Source organism: Hypanus sabinus, unplaced genomic scaffold (genome assembly GCF_030144855.1).
Source record: "Hypanus sabinus isolate sHypSab1 unplaced genomic scaffold, sHypSab1.hap1 scaffold_695, whole genome shotgun sequence".
Lineage (NCBI taxonomy): Eukaryota > Metazoa > Chordata > Chondrichthyes > Myliobatiformes > Dasyatidae > Hypanus > Hypanus sabinus.
This window is the reverse complement of record NW_026781547.1, coordinates 5,001-32,530: the sequence shown is the minus strand read 5'-3', so window position 1 is coordinate 32,530 and position 27,530 is coordinate 5,001. Positions and strand designations below refer to the sequence as shown.

General features: G+C 52.9%; 1 protein-coding gene across 1 annotated transcript in view; it reads right to left on the bottom strand.

Annotated features, from left to right (window-relative positions):
• The window catches only part of LOC132389891 (alpha-1,2-mannosyltransferase ALG9-like), a gene marked incomplete at its 3' end in the record, with an annotated part of 123,834 nt that overhangs the window by 92,692 nt on the left and 3,612 nt on the right, over positions 1–27,530 (bottom strand). Inside the window, exons 2-4 of the mRNA XM_059962452.1 lie at positions 26,347–26,482; positions 19,732–19,819; positions 15,323–15,428 (exon numbers count right to left, since the gene is read on the bottom strand). Of these exons, the coding sequence (XP_059818435.1) occupies positions 15,323–15,428; positions 19,732–19,819; positions 26,347–26,482 (330 nt within the window). The remainder of the gene's footprint in view (positions 1–15,322; positions 15,429–19,731; positions 19,820–26,346; positions 26,483–27,530) is intronic.

Below are 27,530 nucleotides of genomic sequence, written 5' to 3'. Positions count from 1 at the left end.
GGGGAGGATGTTTCTATAGTGGGGGAGTCTAGGACCAGAGGACACAGATAGAGTGGATGTGGAGAGGATGTTTCCGATAGTGGGGGAGGCTAGTACCAGAGGACACAGATAGAGTGGATGTGGGGAGGATGTTTCTATAGTGGGGGAGTCTAGGACCAGAGGACACAGATAGAGTGGATATGGAGAGGATGTTTCCTATAGTGGGGGAGTCTAGGACCAGAGGACACAGATAGAGTGGATGTGGAGAGGATGTTTCCTATAGTGGGGGAGGCTAGTACCAGAGGACACAGATAGAGTGGATGTGGAGAGGATGTTTCCTATAGTGGGGACCTCTAGGACCAGAGGACACAGATAGAGTGGATATGGAGAGGATGTTTCCTATAGTGGGGGAGTCTAGGACCAGAGGACACAGGTAGAGTGGGTGTGGAGAGGATGTTTCCCGTAGTGGGGGAGTCTAGGAGCAGAGGACACAGAAGGAGTGGATGTGGAGAGAATGTTTCCTATAGTGGGAGTCTCGGACCAGAGGACACAGATAGAGTGGATGTGGAGAGGATGTTTCCTATAGATGGGGAGTCCAGGACCAGAGGGCACAGATCGAGTGGATGTGGAGAGGACGTTTCCTATAGTAGGGGAGTGTAGGACCAGAGGACACAGATAGTGGAGAGGATGTTTCCTATAGTGGAGGAGTCTAGGACCAGAGGACACAGATAGAGTGGATGTGGAGAGGATGTTTCCTATAGTGGGGGAGTCTAGGACCAGAGGACACAGACAGTGGATGTGGAGAGGATGTTTCCTATAGTGGGGGAGTCTAGGACCAGAGGACACAGATAGAGGGGATGTGGAGAGGATGTTTCCTATAGTGGAGGAGTCTAGGACCAGAGGACACAGATAGAGTGAATGTGGAGAGGATGTTTCCTATAGTGGGGGAGTCTAGGACCAGAGGACACAGATAGAGTGGGTGTGGAGAGGATGTTTCCTATAGTGGGGGAGTCTAGGACCAGAGGACACAGACAGTGGATGTGGAGAGAATCTTTCCAATAGTGGGGGAGTCTAGGACCAGAGGACACAGATAGAGTGGATGTGGAGAGGATGTTTCCTATAGTGGGGGAGTCTAGGACCAGAGGACACAGATAGAGTGGATGTGCAGAGGATGTTTCCTATAGTGGGGGAGTCTAGGACCAGAGGACACAGACAGTGGATGTGGAGAGAATCTTTCCAATAGTGGGGGAGTCTAGGACCAGAGGACACAGATAGAGTGGATGTGGAGAGGATGTTTCCTATAGTGGGGGAGTCTAGGACCAGAGGACACAGGTAGAGTGGGTGTGGAGAGGATGTTTCCCGTAGTGGGGGAGTCTAGGAGCAGAGGACACAGAAGGAGTGGATGTGGAGAGAATGTTTCCTATAGTGGGAGTCTCGGACCAGAGGACACAGATAGAGTGGATGTGGAGAGGATGTTTCGTATAGATGGGGAGTCCAGGACCAGAGGGCACAGATCGAGTGGATGTGGAGAGGACGTTTCCTATAGTAGGGGAGTGTAGGACCAGAGGACACAGATAGAGTGGATGTGGAGAGGATGTTTCCTATAGTGGAGGAGTCTAGGACCAGAGGACACAGATAGAGTGGATGTGGAGAGGATGTTTCCTATAGTGGGGGAGTCTAGGACCAGAGGACACAGACAGTGGATGTGGAGAGGATGTTTCCTATAGTGGGGGAGTCTAGGACCAGAGGACACAGATAGAGGGGATGTGGAGAGGATGTTTCCTATAGTGGAGGAGTCTAGGACCAGAGGACACAGATAGAGTGAATGTGGAGAGGACGTTTCCTATAGCGGGGAATCTAGGACCAGAGGGCACAGATCGAGTGGATGTGGAGAGGACGTTTCCTATAATGGGGGAGTCTAGGACCAGAGGACACAGATAGAGTGGATGTGGAGAGGATAATTCCTATAGTGGGGGAGTCTAGGACCAGAGGACACAGATAGAGTGGACGCGGAGAGAATGTTTCCTATAGTGGAGGAGTCTAGGACCAGAGGACACAGATAGAGTGGGTATGGAGAGGATGTTTCCTATAGTGGGGGAGTCTAGGACCAGAGGACACAGATAGAGTGGGTGTGGAGAGGATGTTTCCTATAGTGGGGGAGTCTAGGACCAGAGGACACAGACAGAGGATGTGGAGAGAATCTTTCCAATAGTGGGGGAGTCTAGGACCAGAGGACACAGATAGAGTGGATGTGGAGAGGATGTTTCCTATAGTGGGGGAGTCTAGGACCAGAGGACTCAGATAGAGTGGGTGTGGAGAGGATGTTTCCTATAGTGGGGGAGTCTAGGACCAGAGGACACAGATAGAGTGGGTGTGGAGAGGATGTTTCCTATAGTGGGGGAGTCTAGGACCAGAGGACACAGACAGTGGATGTGGAGAGAATCTTTCCAATAGTGGGGGAGTCTAGGACCAGAGGACACAGATAGAGTGGATGTGGAGAGGATGTTTCCTATAGTGGGGGAGTCTAGGACCAGAGGACACAGATAGAGTGGATGTGCAGAGGATGTTTCCTATAGTGGGGGAGTCTAGGACCAGAGGACACAGACAGTGGATGTGGAGAGAATCTTTCCAATAGTGGGGGAGTCTAGGACCAGAGGACACAGATAGAGTGGATGTGGAGAGGATGTTTCCTATAGTGGGGGAGTCTAGGACCAGAGGACACAGATAGAGTGAGTGTGGAGAGGATGTTTCCAATAGTGGGGGAGTCTAGGACCTGAGGACACATATAGAGTGGGTGTGGAGAGAATGTTTCCAATAGTGGAGGAGTCTAGGACCAGAGGACACAGATGGAGTGGATGTGGAGAGGATGTTTCCTATAGTGGGGGAGTCTAGGACCAGAGGACACAGATAGAGTGGATGTGGAGAGGATGTTTCCTATAGTGGGGTAGTCTAGGACCAGAGGACAGAGATAGAGTGGATGTGGAGTGGATGTTTCCTATAGTGGGGGAGTCTAGGACCAGAGGACACAGATAGAGTGGATGTGGAGAGGATGTTTCCTATAGATGGAGAGTCTAGGACCAGAGGGCACAGATCGAGTGGATGTGGAGAGGACGTTTCCTATAGTAGGGGAGTCTAGGACCAGAGGACACAGATAGAGTGGATGTGGAGAGGATGTTTCCTATAGTGGGGGAGGCTAGTACCAGAGGACACAGATAGAGTGGATGTGGGGAGGATGTTTCTATAGTGGGGGAGTCTAGGACCAGAGGACACAGATAGAGTGGATGTGGAGAGGATGTTTCCGATAGTGGGGGAGGCTAGTACCAGAGGACACAGATAGAGTGGATGTGGGGAGGATGTTTCTATAGTGGGGGAGTCTAGGACCAGAGGACACAGATAGAGTGGATATGGAGAGGATGTTTCCTATAGTGGGGGAGTCTAGGACCAGAGGACACAGATAGAGTGGATGTGGAGAGGATGTTTCCTATAGTGGGGGAGGCTAGTACCAGAGGACACAGATAGAGTGGATGTGGAGAGGATGTTTCCTATAGTGGGGACCTCTAGGACCAGAGGACACAGATAGAGTGGATATGGAGAGGATGTTTCCTATAGTGGGGGAGTCTAGGACCAGAGGACACAGGTAGAGTGGGTGTGGAGAGGATGTTTCCCGTAGTGGGGGAGTCTAGGAGCAGAGGACACAGAAGGAGTGGATGTGGAGAGAATGTTTCCTATAGTGGGAGTCTCGGACCAGAGGACACAGATAGAGTGGATGTGGAGAGGATGTTTCCTATAGATGGGGAGTCCAGGACCAGAGGGCACAGATCGAGTGGATGTGGAGAGGACGTTTCCTATAGTAGGGGAGTGTAGGACCAGAGGACACAGATAGTGGAGAGGATGTTTCCTATAGTGGAGGAGTCTAGGACCAGAGGACACAGATAGAGTGGATGTGGAGAGGATGTTTCCTATAGTGGGGGAGTCTAGGACCAGAGGACACAGACAGTGGATGTGGAGAGGATGTTTCCTATAGTGGGGGAGTCTAGGACCAGAGGACACAGATAGAGGGGATGTGGAGAGGATGTTTCCTATAGTGGAGGAGTCTAGGACCAGAGGACACAGATAGAGTGAATGTGGAGAGGATGTTTCCTATAGTGGGGGAGTCTAGGACCAGAGGACACAGATAGAGTGGGTGTGGAGAGGATGTTTCCTATAGTGGGGGAGTCTAGGACCAGAGGACACAGACAGTGGATGTGGAGAGAATCTTTCCAATAGTGGGGGAGTCTAGGACCAGAGGACACAGATAGAGTGGATGTGGAGAGGATGTTTCCTATAGTGGGGGAGTCTAGGACCAGAGGACACAGATAGAGTGGATGTGCAGAGGATGTTTCCTATAGTGGGGGAGTCTAGGACCAGAGGACACAGACAGTGGATGTGGAGAGAATCTTTCCAATAGTGGGGGAGTCTAGGACCAGAGGACACAGATAGAGTGGATGTGGAGAGGATGTTTCCTATAGTGGGGGAGTCTAGGACCAGAGGACACAGATAGAGTGAGTGTGGAGAGGATGTTTCCAATAGTGGGGGAGTCTAGGACCTGAGGACACATATAGAGTGGGTGTGGAGAGAATGTTTCCAATAGTGGAGGAGTCTAGGACCAGAGGACACAGATGGAGTGGATGTGGAGTGGATGTTTCCTATAGTGGGGGAGTCTAGGACCAGAGGACACAGATAGAGTGGATGTGGAGAGGATGTTTCCTATAGATGGAGAGTCTAGGACCAGAGGGCACAGATCGAGTGGATGTGGAGAGGACGTTTCCTATAGTAGGGGAGTCTAGGACCAGAGGACACAGATAGAGTGGATGTGGAGAGGATGTTTCCTATAGTGGGGGAGGCTAGTACCAGAGGACACAGATAGAGTGGATGTGGGGAGGATGTTTCTATAGTGGGGGAGTCTAGGACCAGAGGACACAGATAGAGTGGATGTGGAGAGGATGTTTCCGATAGTGGGGGAGGCTAGTACCAGAGGACACAGATAGAGTGGATGTGGGGAGGATGTTTCTATAGTGGGGGAGTCTAGGACCAGAGGACACAGATAGAGTGGATGTGGAGAGGATGTTTCCTATAGTGGGGACCTCTAGGACCAGAGGACACAGATAGAGTGGATATGGAGAGGATGTTTCCTATAGTGGGGGAGTCTAGGACCAGAGGACACAGGTAGAGTGGGTGTGGAGAGGATGTTTCCCGTAGTGGGGGAGTCTAGGAGCAGAGGACACAGAAGGAGTGGATGTGGAGAGAATGTTTCCTATAGTGGGAGTCTCGGACCAGAGGACACAGATAGAGTGGATGTGGAGAGGATGTTTCCTATAGATGGGGAGTCCAGGACCAGAGGGCACAGATCGAGTGGATGTGGAGAGGACGTTTCCTATAGTAGGGGAGTGTAGGACCAGAGGACACAGATAGTGGAGAGGATGTTTCCTATAGTGGAGGAGTCTAGGACCAGAGGACACAGATAGAGTGGATGTGGAGAGGATGTTTCCTATAGTGGGGGAGTCTAGGACCAGAGGACACAGACAGTGGATGTGGAGAGGATGTTTCCTATAGTGGGGGAGTCTAGGACCAGAGGACACAGATAGAGGGGATGTGGAGAGGATGTTTCCTATAGTGGAGGAGTCTAGGACCAGAGGACACAGATAGAGTGAATGTGGAGAGGACGTTTCCTATAGCGGGGAATCTAGGACCAGAGGGCACAGATCGAGTGGATGTGGAGAGGACGTTTCCTATAATGGGGGAGTCTAGGACCAGAGGACACAGATAGAGTGGATGTGGAGAGGATAATTCCTATAGTGGGGGAGTCTAGGACCAGAGGACACAGATAGAGTGGACGCGGAGAGAATGTTTCCTATAGTGGAGGAGTCTAGGACCAGAGGACACAGATAGAGTGGGTATGGAGAGGATGTTTCCTATAGTGGGGGAGTCTAGGACCAGAGGACACAGATAGAGTGGGTGTGGAGAGGATGTTTCCTATAGTGGGGGAGTCTAGGACCAGAGGACACAGACAGAGGATGTGGAGAGAATCTTTCCAATAGTGGGGGAGTCTAGGACCAGAGGACACAGATAGAGTGGATGTGGAGAGGATGTTTCCTATAGTTGGGGAGTCTAGGACCAGAGGACACAGATAGAGTGGGTGTGGAGAGGATGTTTCCTATAGTGGGGGAGTCTAGGACCAGAGGACACAGACAGTGGATGTGGAGAGAATCTTTCCAATAGTGGGGGAGTCTAGGACCAGAGGACACAGATAGAGTGGATGTGGAGAGGATGTTTCCTATAGTGGGGGAGTCTAGGACCAGAGGACACAGACAGTGGATGTGGAGAGAATCTTTCCTATAGTGGGGGAGTCTAGGACCAGATGACACAGATAGAGTGAGTGTGGAGAGGATGTTTCCAATAGTGGGGGAGTCTAGGACCAGAGGACACATATAGAGTGGGTGTGGAGAGAATGTTTCCAATAGTGGAGGAGTCTAGGACCAGAGGACACAGATGGAGTGGATGTGGAGAGGATGTTTCCTATAGTGGGGGAGTCTAGGACCAGAGGACACAGATAGAGTGGATGTGGAGAGGATGTTTCCTATAGTGGGGTAGTCTAGGACCAGAGGACACAGATAGAGTGGATGTGGAGTGGATGTTTGCTATAGTGGGGGAGTCTAGGACCAGAGAACACAGACAGTGGATGTGGAGAGAATCTTTCCAATAGTGGGGGAGGCTAGTACCAGAGGACACAGATAGAGTGGATGTGGGGAGGATGTTTCTATAGTGGGGGAGTCTAGGACCAGAGGACACAGATAGAGTGGATGTGGAGAGGATGTTTCCGATAGTGGGGGAGGCTAGTACCAGAGGACACAGATAGAGTGGATGTGGGGAGGATGTTTCTATAGTGGGGGAGTCTAGGACCAGAGGACACAGATAGAGTGGATATGGAGAGGATGTTTCCTATAGTGGGGGAGTCTAGGACCAGAGGACACAGATAGAGTGGATGTGGAGAGGATGTTTCCTATAGTGGGGGAGGCTAGTACCAGAGGACACAGATAGAGTGGATGTGGAGAGGATGTTTCCTATAGTGGGGACCTCTAGGACCAGAGGACACAGATAGAGTGGATATGGAGAGGATGTTTCCTATAGTGGGGGAGTCTAGGACCAGAGGACACAGGTAGAGTGGGTGTGGAGAGGATGTTTCCCGTAGTGGGGGAGTCTAGGAGCAGAGGACACAGAAGGAGTGGATGTGGAGAGAATGTTTCCTATAGTGGGAGTCTCGGACCAGAGGACACAGATAGAGTGGATGTGGAGAGGATGTTTCCTATAGATGGGGAGTCCAGGACCAGAGGGCACAGATCGAGTGGATGTGGAGAGGACGTTTCCTATAGTAGGGGAGTGTAGGACCAGAGGACACAGATAGAGTGGATGTGGAGAGGATGTTTCCTATAGTGGAGGAGTCTAGGACCAGAGGACACAGATAGAGTGGATGTGGAGAGGATGTTTCCTATAGTGGGGGAGTCTAGGACCAGAGGACACAGACAGTGGATGTGGAGAGGATGTTTCCTATAGTGGGGGAGTCTAGGACCAGAGGACACAGATAGAGGGGATGTGGAGAGGATGTTTCCTATAGTGGAGGAGTCTAGGACCAGAGGACACAGATAGAGTGAATGTGGAGAGGACGTTTCCTATAGCGGGGAATCTAGGACCAGAGGGCACAGATCGAGTGGATGTGGAGAGGACGTTTCCTATAATGGGGGAGTCTAGGACCAGAGGACACAGATAGAGTGGATGTGGAGAGGATAATTCCTATAGTGGGGGAGTCTAGGACCAGAGGACACAGATAGAGTGGACGCGGAGAGAATGTTTCCTATAGTGGAGGAGTCTAGGACCAGAGGACACAGATAGAGTGGGTATGGAGAGGATGTTTCCTATAGTGGGGGAGTCTAGGACCAGAGGACACAGATAGAGTGGGTGTGGAGAGGATGTTTCCTATAGTGGGGGAGTCTAGGACCAGAGGACACAGACAGAGGATGTGGAGAGAATCTTTCCAATAGTGGGGGAGTCTAGGACCAGAGGACACAGATAGAGTGGATGTGGAGAGGATGTTTCCTATAGTGGGGGAGTCTAGGACCAGAGGACACAGATAGAGTGGGTGTGGAGAGGATGTTTCCTATAGTGGGGGAGTCTAGGACCAGAGGACACAGACAGTGGATGTGGAGAGAATCTTTCCAATAGTGGGGGAGTCTAGGACCAGAGGACACAGATAGAGTGGATGTGGAGAGGATGTTTCCTATAGTGGGGGAGTCTAGGACCAGAGGACACAGACAGTGGATGTGGAGAGAATCTTTCCTATAGTGGGGGAGTCTAGGACCAGATGACACAGATAGAGTGAGTGTGGAGAGGATGTTTCCAATAGTGGGGGAGTCTAGGACCAGAGGACACATATAGAGTGGGTGTGGAGAGAATGTTTCCAATAGTGGAGGAGTCTAGGACCAGAGGACACAGATGGAGTGGATGTGGAGAGGATGTTTCCTATAGTGGGGGAGTCTAGGACCAGAGGACACAGATAGAGTGGATGTGGAGAGGATGTTTCCTATAGTGGGGTAGTCTAGGACCAGAGGACACAGATAGAGTGGATGTGGAGTGGATGTTTGCTATAGTGGGGGAGTCTAGGACCAGAGAACACAGACAGTGGATGTGGAGAGAATCTTTCCAATAGTGGGGGAGGCTAGTACCAGAGGACACAGATAGAGTGGATGTGGGGAGGATGTTTCTATAGTGGGGGAGTCTAGGACCAGAGGACACAGATAGAGTGGATGTGGAGAGGATGTTTCCGATAGTGGGGGAGGCTAGTACCAGAGGACACAGATAGAGTGGATGTGGGGAGGATGTTTCTATAGTGGGGGAGTCTAGGACCAGAGGACACAGATAGAGTGGATATGGAGAGGATGTTTCCTATAGTGGGGGAGTCTAGGACCAGAGGACACAGATAGAGTGGATGTGGAGAGGATGTTTCTTATAGTGGGGGAGGCTAGTACCAGAGGACACAGATAGAGTGGATGTGGAGAGGATGTTTCCTATAGTGGGGACCTCTAGGACCAGAGGACACAGATAGAGTGGATATGGAGAGGATGTTTCCTATAGTGGGGGAGTCTAGGACCAGAGGACACAGGTAGAGTGGGTGTTGAGAGGATGTTTCCCGTAGTGGGGGAGTCTAGGAGCAGAGGACACAGAAGGAGTGGATGTGGAGAGAATGTTTCCTATAGTGGGAGTCTCGGACCAGAGGACACAGATAGAGTGGATGTGGAGAGGATGTTTCCTATAGATGGGGAGTCCAGGACCAGAGGGCACAGATCGAGTGGATGTGGAGAGGACGTTTCCTATAGTAGGGGAGTGTAGGACCAGAGGACACAGATAGAGTGGATGTGGAGAGGATGTTTCCTATAGTGGAGGAGTCTAGGACCAGAGGACACAGATAGAGTGGATGTGGAGAGGATGTTTCCTATAGTGGGGGAGTCTAGGACCAGAGGACACAGACAGTGGATGTGGAGAGGATGTTTCCTATAGTGGGGGAGTCTAGGACCAGAGGACACAGATAGAGGGGATGTGGAGAGGATGTTTCCTATAGTGGAGGAGTCTAGGACCAGAGGACACAGATAGAGTGAATGTGGAGAGGACGTTTCCTATAGCGGGGAATCTAGGACCAGAGGGCACAGATCGAGTGGATGTGGAGAGGACGTTTCCTATAATGGGGGAGTCTAGGACCAGAGGACACAGATAGAGTGGATGTGGAGAGGATAATTCCTATAGTGGGGGAGTCTAGGACCAGAGGACACAGATAGAGTGGACGCGGAGAGAATGTTTCCTATAGTGGAGGAGTCTAGGACCAGAGGACACAGATAGAGTGGGTATGGAGAGGATGTTTCCTATAGTGGGGGAGTCTAGGACCAGAGGACACAGATAGAGTGGGTGTGGAGAGGATGTTTCCTATAGTGGGGGAGTCTAGGACCAGAGGACACAGACAGAGGATGTGGAGAGAATCTTTCCAATAGTGGGGGAGTCTAGGACCAGAGGACACAGATAGAGTGGATGTGGAGTGGATGTTTCCTATAGTGGGGGAGTCTAGGACCAGAGGACACAGATAGAGTGGGTGTGGAGAGGATGTTTCCTATAGTGGGGGAGTCTAGGACCAGAGGACACAGACAGTGGATGTGGAGAGAATCTTTCCAATAGTGGGGGAGTCTAGGACCAGAGGACACAGATAGAGTGGATGTGGAGAGGATGTTTCCTATAGTGGGGGAGTCTAGGACCAGAGGACACAGACAGTGGATGTGGAGAGAATCTTTCCTATAGTGGGGGAGTCTAGGACCAGATGACACAGATAGAGTGAGTGTGGAGAGGATGTTTCCAATATTGGGGGAGTCTAGGACCAGAGAACACATATAGAGTGGGTGTGGAGAGAATGTTTCCAATAGTGGAGGAGTCTAGGACCAGAGGACACAGATGGAGTGGATGTGGAGAGGATGTTTCCTATAGTGGGGGAGTCTAGGACCAGAGGACACAGATAGAGTGGATGTGGAGAGGATGTTTCCTATAGTGGGGTAGTCTAGGACCAGAGGACACAGATAGAGTGGATGTGGAGTGGATGTTTGCTATAGTGGGGGAGTCTAGGACCAGAGGACACAGATAGAGTGGATGTGGAGAGGATGTTTCCTATAGTGGGGGAGTCTAGGACCAGAGCACACAGATGGAGTGGATGTGGAGAGGATGTTTCCTATAGTAGGGGAGTCTAGGACCAGAGGACACAGATAGAGTGGATGTGGAGAGGATGTTTCCTATAGTGGGGGAGTCTAGGACCAGAGGACACAGACAGTGGATGTGGAGAGGATGTTTCCTATAGTGGGGGAGTCTAGGACCAGAGGACACAGACAGTGGATGTGGAGAGGATGTTTCCTATAGTGGGGGAGTCTAGGACCAGAGGACACAGATAGAGGGGATGTGGAGTGGATGTTTCCTATAGTGGGGGAGTCTAGGACCAGAGGACACAGATTGAGTGGATGTGGAGAGGATGTTTCCTATAGTGGGGGAGTCTAGGACCAGAGGACACAGATAGAGTGGATGTGGAGAGGATGTTTCCTATAATGGGGGAGTCTAGGACCACAGATAGAGTGGATGTGGAGAGGATGTTTCCTATAGTGGGGGAGTCTAGGACCAGTGGACACAGACAGTGGGTGTGGAGAGGATGTTTCCTATAGTGGGGGAGTCTAGGACCAGAGGACACAGACAGTGGATGTGGAGAGGATGTTTCCTATAGTGGGGGAGTCTAGGACCAGAGGACACAGACAGTGGATGTGGAGAGGATGTTTCCTATAGTGGGGGAGTCTAGGACCAGAGGACACAGATAGAGGGGATGTGGAGTGGATGTTTCCTATAGTGGGGGAGTCTAGGACCAGAGGACACAGATTGAGTGGATGTGGAGAGGATGTTTCCTATAGTGGGGGAGTCTAGGACCAGAGGACACAGATAGAGTGGATGTGGAGAGGATGTTTCCTATAGTGGGGGAGTCTAGGACCAGAGGACACAGATAGAGTGGATGTGGAGTGGATGTTTCCTATAGTGGGGGAGTCTAGGACCAGAGGACACAGATAGAGTGGGTGTGGAGAGGATGTTTCCTATAGTGGGGGAGTCTAGGACCAGAGGACACAGACAGTGGATGTGGAGAGAATCTTTCCAATAGTGGGGGAGTCTAGGACCAGAGGACACAGATAGAGTGGATGTGGAGAGGATGTTTCCTATAGTGGGGGAGTCTAGGACCAGAGGACACAGACAGTGGATGTGGAGAGAATCTTTCCTATAGTGGGGGAGTCTAGGACCAGATGACACAGATAGAGTGAGTGTGGAGAGGATGTTTCCAATATTGGGGGAGTCTAGGACCAGAGAACACATATAGAGTGGGTGTGGAGAGAATGTTTCCAATAGTGGAGGAGTCTAGGACCAGAGGACACAGATGGAGTGGATGTGGAGAGGATGTTTCCTATAGTGGGGGAGTCTAGGACCAGAGGACACAGATAGAGTGGATGTGGAGAGGATGTTTCCTATAGTGGGGTAGTCTAGGACCAGAGGACACAGATAGAGTGGATGTGGAGTGGATGTTTGCTATAGTGGGGGAGTCTAGGACCAGAGGACACAGATAGAGTGGATGTGGAGAGGATGTTTCCTATAGTGGGGGAGTCTAGGACCAGAGCACACAGATGGAGTGGATGTGGAGAGGATGTTTCCTATAGTAGGGGAGTCTAGGACCAGAGGACACAGATAGAGTGGATGTGGAGAGGATGTTTCCTATAGTGGGGGAGTCTAGGACCAGAGGACACAGACAGTGGATGTGGAGAGGATGTTTCCTATAGTGGGGGAGTCTAGGACCAGAGGACACAGACAGTGGATGTGGAGAGGATGTTTCCTATAGTGGGGGAGTCTAGGACCAGAGGACACAGATAGAGGGGATGTGGAGTGGATGTTTCCTATAGTGGGGGAGTCTAGGACCAGAGGACACAGATTGAGTGGATGTGGAGAGGATGTTTCCTATAGTGGGGGAGTCTAGGACCAGAGGACACAGATAGAGTGGATGTGGAGAGGATGTTTCCTATAATGGGGGAGTCTAGGACCACAGATAGAGTGGATGTGGAGAGGATGTTTCCTATAGTGGGGGAGTCTAGGACCAGTGGACACAGACAGTGGGTGTGGAGAGGATGTTTCCTATAGTGGGGGAGTCTAGGACCAGAGGACACAGACAGTGGATGTGGAGAGGATGTTTCCTATAGTGGGGGAGTCTAGGACCAGAGGACACAGACAGTGGATGTGGAGAGGATGTTTCCTATAGTGGGGGAGTCTAGGACCAGAGGACACAGATAGAGGGGATGTGGAGTGGATGTTTCCTATAGTGGGGGAGTCTAGGACCAGAGGACACAGATTGAGTGGATGTGGAGAGGATGTTTCCTATAGTGGGGGAGTCTAGGACCAGAGGACACAGATAGAGTGGATGTGGAGAGGATGTTTCCTATAATGGGGGAGTCTAGGACCACAGATAGAGTGGATGTGGAGAGGATGTTTCCTATAGTGGGGGAGTCTAGGACCAGTGGACACAGACAGTGGGTGTGGAGAGGATGTTTCCTATAGTGGGGGAGTCTAGGACCAGAGGACACAGACAGTGGATGTGGAGAGGATGTTTCCTATAGTGGGGGAGTCTAGGACCAGAGGACACAGATAGAGGGGATGTGGAGTGGATGTTTCCTATAGTGGGGGAGTCTAGGACCAGAGGACACAGATTGAGTGGATGTGGAGAGGATGTTTCCTATAGTGGGGGAGTCTAGGACCAGAGGACACAGATAGAGTGGATGTGGAGAGGATGTTTCCTATAATGGGGGAGTCTAGGACCACAGATAGAGTGGATGTGGAGAGGATGTTTCCTGTAGTGGGGGAGTCTAGGACCAGAGGACACAGATAGAGTGGGTGTGGAGAGTATGTTTCCTGTAGTGGGGGAGTCTAGGACCAGAGGACACAGCCTCAGAACAGAGGGGTGTCCATCTAGTACGGAGATGAGGAAACATTTACAGGAGGGAACGTGCAGATGCCGGAAATCCGAGCAACACTCCAAAATGCTGGAGGGGCTCAGCGGGCAGGGTCGGGTCTACGGAGGACAGTAAACGGGCTGAGACCCTGCGAACATTTCTTCGGCCAGGGCTGGGTGAATCTGCGGGACTCATCGCCTCAAGTCACCTACCCACCTCCTCATTTAAAGCGGAGGTGGGCAGGTGCTCGATTTGTCGGGGGGGGGGGGGCAAGAACGGTGTTGAGAGGGATAGTACGATGGAATGGCACAGTAGACTCGATGGGCTGAGCAGCCTTGTTCTGCTTTTATGTTGTATGGTCAAAGTTCAAAGATATTCAAAGCACGTGCTAAAGACGAACTTTCCTGCCGAGATTCACAGGGGAATGCAGTGGAGTTTCCTAACCTTAATTTTTGGCTTGTGCCTGGGCTGATGTGTTGCTTATTTTGTCCCTGTAAGCTGAGTGCCTTGTTGTGTTTCTTGTATTCGTGATTTTAGCTACCTGTTATAGTTTGTTGTCAAGTCCAGTCACTTCTTATTGTCATTTCGACCATAACTGCTGGTACAGTACACAGTAAAAACGAGACAACGTTTTTCAGGACCATGGTGTTACATGAAACAGTACAAAAACTAGACTGAACGACGTAAAAAACAACACAGAAACTACACTAGACTACAGACCTACCCAGGACTGCATAAATTGCACAAAACAGTGCAGGCATTACAATAAATAATAAACAGGACAATAGGGCAGTAAGGTGTCAGTCCAGACTCTGGGTATTGAGGAGTCTGATGGTTTGGGGGAAGAAACTGTTACACAGTCTGGTCGTGAGAGCCCGATTGCTTCGGAGCCTTTTCCCAGACGGCGGGAGGGAGAAGAGTTTGTATGAGGGGTGCGCGGGGTGGGGAGAAATGTCCGCGATGGAGGGAGAAGAGTGCTTTGGTCAGCCTGGGTTGTTTTTAAATGCACTTTATGAATAAATTTGATTTGACTTGACTGCACTGGTGTTTATTCGCTCCGGCGATTGGACGCAGGATGCGCGGGGGTTTATCTTCAGGGAAGAACCGCCTTCAACAATAACGCAGCCTTAAACAGCACCGCACCCGGTTCCTGCGCGTTGCAATTCAACAATCGGTGTCAGAAACAGGTACGAACGTTCACAAAGCATGAAGGTGACAGAGCAACACACACACAAAATGCCGGTGGAACGCAGCAGGCCGGGCAGCGTCTACATGGAGAAGCACCTGTCGACGTTTCGGGCCGAGACCATTCGTCAGGACTGACTGAAAGATAGCAAGAACCTCTTGCTAACGAAGGGTCTCGGCCCGAAACGTCGACAGTGCTTCTCCCTGTAGACGCTGCCCGGCCTGCTGTGTCCCACCGGCATTTTGTGTGTGTTGTTGCTTGAATTCCCAGCATCTGCAGATTTCCTCGTCTGAACAGTGCTTCTCCCTATAGACGCTGCCCGGCCTGCTGTGTCCCACCGGCATTTTGTGTGTGTTGTTGCTTGAATTCCCAGCATCTGCAGATTTCCTGGCGTTTGCTTTTGAAGATGACAAAGTGTCCTGTCTAAATGCCGACCGAAACACTCCTGCACCGACCGCAGAGACAAAGTGGTCCGGGGGAGGTGGGTGGGACACATCACTTTGTGGGAACTTTATGCAAACGTTGTAGCCAAGCCGCGGCTCAGACCCCTCCTTAGATGTCCGTAGCTTACCGTAGATGTCCGGCCCGTGAGGGGTGAAAACGTTGTAAAGAACGATATTGAGGGGCGCCACGACCCACTTCCCGTAGTAGTAGCTGTCCACCGCCACCAGGGGGAGCTGTAACACAGGATCAGGAACGATTTGCATTTCAATATTGAATTAGTCAATAGACAATAGACAGAAGTAGACCATTCGGCCCCTCGAGTCTGCACCGCCATTCTGAGATCATGGCTGATCATTCACTATCAATACCCGGTTCCTGCCTTGTCCCCATATCCCTTGATTCCCCTATCCATCAGATATCTATCCAGCTCCTTCTTGAAAGCATCCAGAGAATTGGCCTCCACCGTCTTCTGAGGCAGTGCATTCCACACCCCCACAACTCTCTGGGAGAAGAAGCTCTTCCTCAACTCTGTTTTAAATAACTGACCTCTTATTCTCAATCCATGCCCTCTGGTACTGGACTCTCCCAACATCTGGAACATATTTCCTGCCTCAATCCTATCAAATCCTTTAATTATCTTAAACGTTTCAATCAGATCCCCTCTCAATCTCCTCAATTCCAGCGTTTACAAGCCCAGTCTCTCCAATCTCTCTGCGTAAGACAGCCCTGCCATCCCAGGAATCAACCTAGTGAATCTACGCTGCACTTCCTCAATTGCCAGAATGTCCTTCCTTAAACCTGGAGACCAAAACTGTACACAATATTCCAGGTGTGGTCTCACCAGGGCCCTGTACAAATGCAAAAGGACATCCTTGCTCTTGTATTCAATTCCCCTTGTAACAAAGGCCAACATTCCATTTGCCCTCTTCACTGCCTGTTGCACTTGCTCATTCACCTTCATTGACTGGTGAACTAGGACTCCTAGGTCTCTTTGCATTTCTCCCTTACCTAACTCGACACCGTTCAGACAATACTCTGCCCTCTTGTTCCAGCTTCCAAAGTGGATAACTTCACATTTATTCACATTGAATGACATCTGCCAAGTATCTGCCCACTCACCCAGCCTATCCAAGTCTTCCTGTATTCTCCTAACGTCCTCTTCGCATGTCACACTGCCACCCAGTTTAGTATCGTCAGCAAACTTGCTGATATAGTTTTCAATGCCCTCATCTAAATCATTGATATAAATCGTAAAGAGCTGTGGTCCCAATACAGAGCCCTGTGGTACCCCACTAGTCACCTCTAGCCAGTCCGAGAAACACCCATTCACTGCTACCCTTTGCTTTCTATCTGCCAACCAGTTTTCTATCCATGTTGAAACCCTGCCCCCAATGCCATGAGCTCTGATTTTACTCACCAATCTCCTATGTGGCACCTTATCGAATGCCTTCTGAAAATCTAGGTACACTACATCCACTGGCTTACCCTCGTCTAACATCCTTATTACACCGTCAAAAAACTCCAACAGATTAGTCAAGCATGATTTGCCCTTGGTAAATCCATGCTGGCTCGGCCTAATCCTATTACTGCCATCAAGATTTGCCACTATTTCGTCCTTAATAATGGACTCAAGCATCTTCCCCACGACTGACGATAGTTCTCCGTTTTCTCCTTCCCTCCCTTCTTGAAAAGTGGGATAACATTAGCCACTCTCCAATCTTCAGGAACTGATCCTGAATCTAAGGAACATTGGAAAATCATTACCAATGCATCCGCAATTTCCTGAGCCACCTCTTTTAGAGCCCTCGGATGCAGACCATCTGGACCCGGGGATTTATTAGCCTTCAGTCCTACCAGTCTACTCATCACAGTTTCTTTCCTAATGTCAATCTGTCTCAATTCCTCTGATATCTTATGACCCTGGACCATCCATACATCTGGGAGATTGCTTGTGTCCTCCCTGGTGAAGACAGATCTAAAGTACGCATTAAATTCTGTTGCCATTTCCCTGTTTCCCATAACAATTTCTCCCAATTCATTCTTCAAGGGGCCAACATTGTTCTTAACTATCTTCTTTCGCTTCACATAGTTAAAAAAGCTTTTGCTATCCCCTTTTATATTCCTGGCTAGACTGAGCTCATACCTGATTTTTTTTCTCCGTATTGCTTTTTTAGTTAAGATCTGCTGTTCCTTAAAACTTTCCCAATCATCTGTATTCCCACTCATCTTAGCCCTGTCATACTTCTTTTTCTTTAATGCTATACAATCTCTGACTTCCTTTGTCAACTACTGTGGCCCCTTCCCCCTCTTTGAATCCTTCCTTCTCATTGGAATGAACTGCATTTGCATCTTTTGTATTATGCCCAAGAATATCTGCCACTGCTGATCCACTGTCTTTCCTGCCAGGGCATCCGCCCATTTAACTTTGGCCAGCTCTTCCCTCATGGCTCCGTAGTCTCCTTTATTTAATTGCAACACTGACACCTCTGATCTGCCCTTATCCCTCTCAAATTGTAGATAAAAACATCATGTTATGATCACTACTTCCTAATGGCTCCTTTACTTCAAGATCACTTATCAATTCCTGTTCATTACACATCACCAAGTCCAAAATAGCCTCGTTCCTGGTTGGCTCAAGCACAAGCTGTTCCAAAAATACATCCCTTAGACACTCCACAAACTCCCTATCCTGGGGTCCAGCACCTACCTGATTCTCCCAGTCCACCTGCATGTTGAAATCTCCCATAACGACCGCATTACCTTTAGCACATGCCAATGTTAACTCCCAATATCCACGCTACTGTTTGGGAGCCTGTACACAACACCCATTAGGGTCTTTTTACCCTTACCGTTCCTCAGCTCAATCCACACAGACTCTACTTCCCCTGTTCCCAAGTCACCTCTTGCTAAGGACTGAATCTCATTCCTCACCAACAGGGCCACCCCACCCCCTCTTCCATATTTCTGTCTCTACGATAGCACGTAGAGAATTGTAATGACTTCTCACATCCTTCACATACATGCAACCGTATAACAATTACAGCACGGAAACAGGCCATCTCGGCCCTTCTAGTCCGTGCCGAACGCTCACTCTCACCTCGTCCCACCGACCCGCACTCAGCCCATAACCCTCCATTCCTTTCCTGTCCATATACCCATCCAATTTTACTTTAAATGACAATATCGAACCTGCCTCTCCCACTTCTACTAGAAGCTCGTTCCACACAGCTGCCACTCTCCGAGTAAAGTTCTCCCTTGTGTTACCCATAAACTTTTGCCCCCTAACTATCAACTCATGTCCCCTTGTTTGAATCTACCCTACTCTCAATGGAAAAAGCCTATCCATGTCAACTCTATCTATCCCCCTCATAATTTTAAATACCTCTATCAAGTCTCCCCTCAACCTTCTATGCTCCAAAGAATAAAGACCTAACTTGTTCAACCTTTCCCTGTAACTTAGGTGCTGAAACCCAGGTAACATTCTAGTAAATCTCCTCTGTACTCTCTCTATTTTGTTGACATCTTTCCTATAATTCGGTGACCAGAACTGTACACAATACTCCAAATTCAGCCTGACCAATGCATTGTACAATTTTACCAATGCCTTGTACATGCAGAGTAAAAAATCTTTATGTCACATCTCAATCTAAATGTGCAATCATAGTAATTTTTAATCATTTATAATAAATAGAACAGTTAATGTAATATGGAGTGCACTCAAACCAGCCTGAGTTAATCAGTCTGACGGCCTGGTGGGAGAAGCTGTCCCGGAGCCTGTCGGTCCTGGCTTTTATGCTGCGGGACCGTTTCCCCGGTGGGAGCAGCTGGAACAGTTTGTGGTTGGGGTGACTCTGGTCCCCAGTGATCCTTCGGGCCCCTTTTTACGCACCTGTCTCTGTAAATGTCCCGAATAGCGGGGAGTTCACATCTACAGATGGGCCGGGCTGTCCACACCACTCTCTGCAGAGTCCTGCGACTGAGGGAGGCACAGTTCCCGTACCGGGCCGTGATGCAGCCAGTCGGGATGCTCTCAGTCGTGCCCCTGTAGAAAGTCCTGAGGATTTGGGGACCCCCACACCAAACTTCCTCAACCGTCTGAGGTGGAAGAGACGCTGTTGTGCCTTTCTCACTGCACAGCCGGTGTGGACAGACCGGGTGAGATCCTCGGTGATGTGGATGCCGAGGGACCTAAAGCTGTTCACCCTCTCAACCCCAGCTCCATCGATGTCAATAGTGCCTGGACCAGCACCATATTGTGTCACTTTAAGTTGAGGAATTTGCTGTTTCGTAGCAGCAGTAGGGCGCAAGACAGCAAAATTACTAAGAGTGACTATCAGGGGCCACTCCATTGGCCAGGCTGTGTCCTGGCTGTCTAGATACGCAAGCCCGGGCAGTACGGTACAGAGAGCGAGCTGTTTCCCGTGTGGCAGGCTCCCCCGCTCAGCACAACGATCTGGACCTAGTTCTGCTTAAGGGAATTGAGTCTAGTAGTTTCATAATGACCACCACCCCCCACCCCGCCCGTTCCACACCTACCAAAAACAGTCCCAAAGCCACGACCGCCCAGATGATAAAACTGCGGAAATTCCTCTTCAGCGCCAAGAGGTCAAAAGCGATCGGCAACCTGACGGGGTGGGGGGGGGAGGTGGTGGAGAAAAAAGACAAGTTATCAGATTAACGACGAGACCAGAAAAACAACATCAAGAGGGCTTAGAAAACAGACGCAGAAAACCGTTGCCCCCCCCCCCCCCCACAATCAGCGGGGCAGCACAGCAACCGGAACGCCTCCGCGCACGTAGCCTCCGTAGCCCCGCAGATGGGATTTCCTGTCATTTGATGTTTCACATGGGCGCCGCACAACTTTCGGGCCTTGTAAGAGTTTCCTGCCCAGAGCGATGGCTGGCATGCGCCACCATGCAATAAAAAAAATACCAGAGGGAACGTTCGGGAAGACTGGGACTCGGTGGTGAGCACTTTGCACTGAACTGGATTTTCTTTTTGTTAGCGACACACACAAAATGCCGGTGGAACACAGCAGGCCAGGCAGCGTCTACAGGGAGAAGCACTGTCGACGTTTCGGGCCGAGACCCTTCGTCAGGACTCAGAACAGGTTCAATACCGCCCCCTGCTGACCGGGAGGATTCAGGAGAGTGGTCCCAACATCTAAAACAGGTTCAATACCGCCCCCTGCTGACTGGGAGGATTCAGGAGAGTGGTCCCAACATCTAAAACAGGTTCAATACCGCCCCCTGCTGACCGGGAGGATTCAGGAGAGTGGTCCCAACATCTAAAACAGGTTCAATACCGCCCCCTGCTGACCGGGAGGATTCAGGAGAGTGGTCCCAACATCTAAAACAGGTTCAATACTGCCCCCTGCTGACCGGGAGTGTGAGGAGGATTCAGGAGAGTGGTCCCAACATCTAAAACAGGTTCAATACCGCCCCCTGCTGACCGGGAGGATTCAGAAGAGTGGTCCCAACATCTAAAACAGGTTCAATACCGCCCCCTGCTGACCGGGAGGATTCAGGAGAGTGGTCCCAACATCTAAAACAGGTTCAATACCACCCCTGCTGACCGGGAGGATTCAGGAGAGTGGTCCCAACATCTAAAACAGGTTCAATACCGCCCCCTGCTGACCGGGAGGATTCAGGAGAGTGGTCCCAACATCTAAAACAGGTTCAATACCGCCCCCTGCTGACCGGGAGGATTCAGAAGAGTGGTCCAACATCTAAAACAGGTTCAATACCGCCCCCTGCTGACCGGGAGGATTCAGGAGAGTGGTCCCAACATCTAAAACAGGTTCAATACCACCCCCTGTTGACCGGGAGGATTCAGGAGAGTGGTCCCAACATCTAAAACAGGTTCAATACCGCCCCCTGCTGACCGGGAGGATTCAGAAGAGTGGTCCCAACATCTAAAACAGGTTCAATACCGCCCCCTGCTGACCGGGAGGATTCAGGAGAGTGGTCCCAACATCTAAAACAGGTTCAATACCACCCCCTGTTGACCGGGAGGATTCAGGAGAGTGGTCCCAACATCTAAAACAGGTTCAATACCGCCCCCTGCTGACCGGGAGTGTGAGGAGGATTCAGGAGAGTGGTCCCAACATCTAAAACAGGTTCAATACCGCCCCCTGCTGACCGGGAGTGTGAGGAGGATTCAGGAGAGTGGTCCCAACATCTAAAACAGGTTCAATACCGCCCCCTGCTGACCGGGAGGATTCAGGAGAGTGGTCCCAACATCTAAAACAGGTTCAATACCGCCCCCTGCTGACCGGGAGGATTCAGGAGAGTGGTCCCAACATCTAAAACAGCTTCAATGCCACCCCCTGCTGACCGGGAGGATTCAGGAGAGTGGTCCCAACATCTAAAACAGGTTCAATACCGCCCCCTGCTGACCAGGAGTGTGAGGAGGATTCAGGAGAGTGGTCCCAACATCTAAAACAGCTTCAATACCGCCCCCTGCTGACCGGGAGGATTCAGGAGAGTGGTCCCAACATCTAAAACAGGTTCAATACCGCCCCCTGCTGACTGGGAATGTGAGGGGAATCCTTCATCAGGACTGACTGAAAGGGAAGATAGTAAGAGATTTGAAAGTAGTGGGGGGGGGGGGGAAATGCGAAATGACAGGAGAAGACCGGAGGGGGTGGGGGTGAAGCTGAGAGCCGGAAAGGTGATTGGCAAAAGGGATACAGAGCTGGAGAAGGGAAAGGATCATGGGACGGGAGACCTAGGGAGAAAGGAGCCGGGAGAAAGAAGCAACAAAGGGAGATGGAGAACAGGCAAACAGCTAAATATGTCAGGGATAGGGTAAGAAGGGGAGGAGGGGCATTAACGGAAGTTAGAGAAGTCAATGTTCATGCCATCGGGTTGGAGGCTACCCAGCCGGTATATAAGGTGTTGTTCCTCCAACCTGAGTGTGGCTTCATCTTGACAGTAGAGGAGGCCGTGGATAGACATATCAGAATTGGAATGGGACGTGGGATTAAAATGTGTGGCCACTGGGAGATCCAGCTTTCTCTGGCGGACCGAGCGTAGGTGTTCAGTGAAACGGTCTCCCAGTCTGCGTCGGGTCTCGCCAATATATAAAAGGCCACACCGGGAGCACCGGACACAGTATACCACACCAGCCGACTCACAGGTGAAGTGTCGCCTCACCCGGAAGGACTGTCTGGGGCCCTGAATGGTGGTGAGGGAGGAAGTGTAAGGGCAGGTGTAGCACTTGTTCCATTTACAAGGATAAGTGCCAGGAGGGAGATCGGTGGGAAGGGATGGGGGGAGGGGGGATGAGTGGACAAGGGGGTCGCGTAGGGAGTGATCCCTGCGGAAAGCAGAAGGAGGAGGGAAAGATGTGCTTGCTTTTTTTTTGTTGCTGTAATTGGATTAATTTTGTAAAACTGACGGTTTTTTTGTGTGAATCTGCTAATCTGAACCAACATGCCTGTGATACTGTGGCAAGCATGGTTTTCCACTGTGTGTAAGGACACTTGCGCATATGACAATAAACCTGACTAACTTCTTTGTGCTTTCAGTACACGTCCGGACAGACAGAGCACCCCAGGGTGTTCCCCACACTCCCCCGGGGGGACGGTACACGTCCGGACAGACAGAGCACCCCAGGGTGTTCCCCACACTCCCCCGGGGGACGGTACAACGTCCGGACAGACAGAGCACCCCAGGGTGTTCCCCACACTCCCCCGGGGGGACGGTACATGTCCGGACAGACAGAGCACCCCAGGGTGTTCCCCACACACCCCCGGGATGGACAGTACATGTCCGGAGAGACAGAGCACCCCAGGGTGTTCCCCACACTCCCCCGGGGGGACGGTACACGTCCGGACAGACAGAGCACCCCAGGGTGTTCCCCACACTCCCCCGGGGGGACGGCACACGTCCGGACAGACAGAGCACCCCAGGGTGTTCCCCACACTCCCCCGGGGGGGACGGTACACGTCCGGACAGACAGAGCACCCCAGGGTGTTCCCCACACTCCCCCGGGATGGACAGTACACGTCCGGACAGACAGAGCACCCCAGGGTGTTCCCCACACTCCCCCGGGATGGACAGTACAGGTCCGGACAGACAGAGCACCCCAGGGTGTTCCCCACACTCCCCCGGGGGGACGGTACACGTCCGGACAGACAGAGCACCCCAGGGTGTTCCCCACACTCCCCCGTGGGGGACAGTACACGTCCGGACGGTCAGAGCACCCCAGGGTGTTCCCCAACTCCCCCGGGGGGACGGTACACGTCCGGACAGACAGAGCACCCCAGGGTGTTCCCCACACTCCCCCGGGGGGACGGCACACGTCCGGACAGACAGAGCACCCCAGGGTGTTCCCCACACTCCCCCGGGGGGGACGGTACAACGTCCGGACAGACAGAACACCCCAGGGTGTTCCCCACACTCCCCTGGGATGGACAGTACACGTCCGGACAGACAGAGCACCCCAGGGTGTTCCCCACACTCCCCCGGGATGGACAGTACAGGTCCGGACAGACAGAGCACCCCAGGGTGTTCCCCACACTCCCCCGGGGGCACGGTACACGTCCGGACAGACACACCCCAGGGTGTTCCCCACACTCCCCCGTGGGGACAGTACACGTCCGGACGGACAGAGCACCCCAGGGTGTTCCCCACACTCCCCCAGGATGAACAGTACACGTCCGGACAGACAGAGCACCCCAGGGTGTTCCCCACACTCCCCCGGGATGGACAGTACACGTCCGGACAGACAGAGCACCCCAGGGTGTTCCCCACACTCCCCCGGGATGGACAGTACACGTCCGGACAGACAGAGCACCCCAGGGTGTTCCCCACACTCCCCCGGGATGGACAGAACACGTCCGGACAGACAGAGCACCCCAGGGTGTTCCCCACACTCCCCCGGGGGGACAGTACACGTCCGGACAGACAGAGCACCCCAGGGTGTTCCCCACTCTCCCCCGGGGGGACGGTACACGTCCGGACAGACAGAGCACCCCAGGGTGTTCCCCACACTCCCCCGGGGGGACGGTACACGTCCGGGACAGACAGAGCACCCCAGGGTGTTCCCCACACTCCCCCGGGGGGACGGTACACGTCCGGACAGACAGAGCACCCCAGGGTGTTCCCCACACTCCCCCGGGATGAACAGTACACGTCCGGACAGACAGAGCACCCCAGGGTGTTCCCCACACTCCCCCGGGGGGACAGAACACGTCCGGACAGACAGAGCACCCCAGGGTGTTCCCCACACTCCCCCGGGATGGACAGAACACGTCCGGACAGACAGAGCACCCCAGGGTGTTCCCCACACTCCCCCGGGATGGACAGTACACGTCCGGACAGACAGAGCACCCCAGGGTGTTCCCCACACTCCCCCGGGATGAACAGAACACGTCCGGACAGACAGAGCACCCCAGGGTGTTTCCCACACTCCCCCGGGATGGACAGTACACGTCCGGACAGACAGAGCACCCCAGGGCGTTCCCCACACTCCCCCGGGGGGACGGTACACGTCCGGACAGACAGAGCACCCCAGGGTGTTCCCCACACTCCCCCGGGGGGACGGTACATGTCCGGACAGACAGAGCACCCCAGGGTGTTCCCCACACTCCCCCGGGGGGACGGTACACGTCCGGACAGACAGAGCACCCCAGGGTGTTCCCCACACTCCCCCGGGGGGACGGTACACGTCCGGACAGACAGAGCACCCCAGGGTGTTCCCCACACTCCCCCGGGGGGATGGTACAACGTCCGGACAGACAGAGCACCCCAGGGTGTTCCCCACACTCCCCCGGGGGGACGGTACACGTCCGGACAGACAGAGCACCCCAGGGTGTTCCCCACACTCCCCCGGGATGGACAGTACACGTCCGGACAGACAGAGCACCCCAGGGTGTTCCCCACACTCCCCCGGGATGGACAGTACACGTCCGGACAGAGCACCCCAGGGTGTTCCCCACACTCCCCCGGGATGGACAGTACACGTCCGGACAGACAGAGCACCCCAGGGTGTTCCCCACACTCCCCCGGGATGGACAGTACACGTCCGGACAGACAGAGCACCCCAGGGCGTTCCCCACACTCCCCCGGGGGGACGGTACACACGTCCGGACAGACAGAGCACCCCAGGGCGTTCCCCACACTCCGCCGGGATGGACAGTACACGTCCGGACAGACAGAGCACCCCAGGGTGTTCCCCACACTCCCCCGGGGGGACGGTACACGTCCGGACAGACAGAGCACCCCAGGGTGTTCCCCACACTCCCCCGGGGGGACGGTACACGTCCGGACAGACAGAGCACCCCAGGGTGTTCCCCACACTCCCCCGGGGGGACGGTACACGTCCGGACAGACAGAGCACCCCAGGGTGTTCCCCACACTCCCCCGGGATGGACAGTACATGTCCGGACGGACAGAGCACCCCAGAGTGTTCCCCACACTCCCCCAGGATGGACAGTACAGGTCCGGACGGACAGAGCACCCCAGGGTGTTCCCCACACTCCCCCGGGGGCACGGTACACGTCCGGACAGACACACCCCAGGGTGTTCCCCACACTCCCCCGTGGGGACAGTACACGTCCGGACGGACAGAGCACCCCAGGGTGTTCCCCACACTCCCCCAGGATGAACAGTACACGTCCGGACAGACAGAGCACCCCAGGGTGTTCCCCACACTCCCCCGTGGGGACAGTACAACGTCCGGACGGACAGAGCACCCCAGGGTGTTCCCCAACTCCCCCGGGGGGACGGTACACGTCCGGACAGACAGAGCACCCCAGCGTGTTCCCCACACTCCCCCGTGGGGACAGTACACGTCCGGACGGACAGAGCACCCCAGGGTGTTCCCCAACTCCCCCGGGGGGACGGTACACGTCCGGACAGACAGAGCACCCCAGGGTGTTCCCCACACTCCCCCGGGGGGACGGCACACGTCCGGACAGACAGAGCACCCCAGGGTGTTCCCCACACTCCCCCGGGGGGACGGTACACGTCCGGACAGACAGAGCACCCCAGGGTGTTCCCCACACTCCCCCGGGATGGACAGTACACGTCCGGACAGACAGAGCACCCCAGGGTGTTCCCCACACTCCCCGGGATGAACGGTACACGTCCGGACGGACAGAGCACCCCAGGGTGTCCCCTGCCCCCTCCCGAGGCTTCTTACCCGAGGGCAGCACTGAAGGGCCAGCCCACGATGGCTCCGGCGGCTACTCCCAGCACGGCCACGGCGTTCCTCTCCATGAACCAGCCCGTCATCGCCACCAGGGTGGTGTACATGCAGAAGCTGCTGGGGAGGAAGGCTGCAACGGGAACCAGGGGCGCTCAGTCACTCTGCCCATCAGCGGCCGGATTGAAGCGCGACTGGGACCGCGGGCGGAGGCGAACTCAGCCAGCGCCGAGCCAGATTAAAACGGGTGGCGATATCGAGGCCCCGCTGGCCTCGTGGTCGGGGGGGGGGGGGGGGGGGGCCCGCGGTCACTGCCGGATCTGTCTGTGGCTTGTTTTATCTTTTTAACTGTTTGCACAACCCGTTGTTTATTCCCGCCCACCTGCAGTTTGACAGTGTCCTGCCTGCTGTTCGTGAATCCTATCCTGTTTCCTTTGCTTCGTGACCCTCCCCATCGTCCCACCGACCCCCGCAAACCTTTATCTACAGCAGCCAACACATTTCCATTTACAAGATCCTACAGGAATACTCATGGACCTGCAGGAACGGGCAATGCCTCTGCATTTAAAGGTAAGCAAAAAAAAAAAAACAACTTTCTTTAAGATGGTCAGTCAGTTCTGACAGGAGGGGCTGCAGACGATTTGAAATTTAGCTGAAGCAGAGGCCCCCCAACCCTCTTTGTGCCACCGACCAATACGAATAAGCAACGGGAGATGGTGGGGGGGGGGGGGTTCACCTGCCACTCGCTTCCACCACCTCATCACCGGCAGCCTATTGAAACCCGGCTCTCCTGAACAATCCTGGGGTCACACGTGAAACCAGAGCACCTCGACCAGGTCCAACCTTCGGACACCTTCACATAGAAACGTGGAAAACCTACAGCACAATGCAGGCCCTTCGGCCCACAAAGGAATCTCTTAAAAGACCCTATCGCATCCACCTCCACCACCGTTGCCAACAGCCCATTCCACACACTGACCACTCTCTGAGTAAAAAACTTACCCCTGACATCTCCTCTGTACCTACTCCCCAGCACCTTAAACCTGTGTCCTCTCATGTTAGCCAGTTCAGATCTGGGAAAAAGCCTCTGACTATCCACACGATCAATGCCTCTCATCGTCTTGTACACCTCTATCAGGTCACCTCTCATCCTCCGTCGCTCCGAGGAGAAAAGGCCGAGT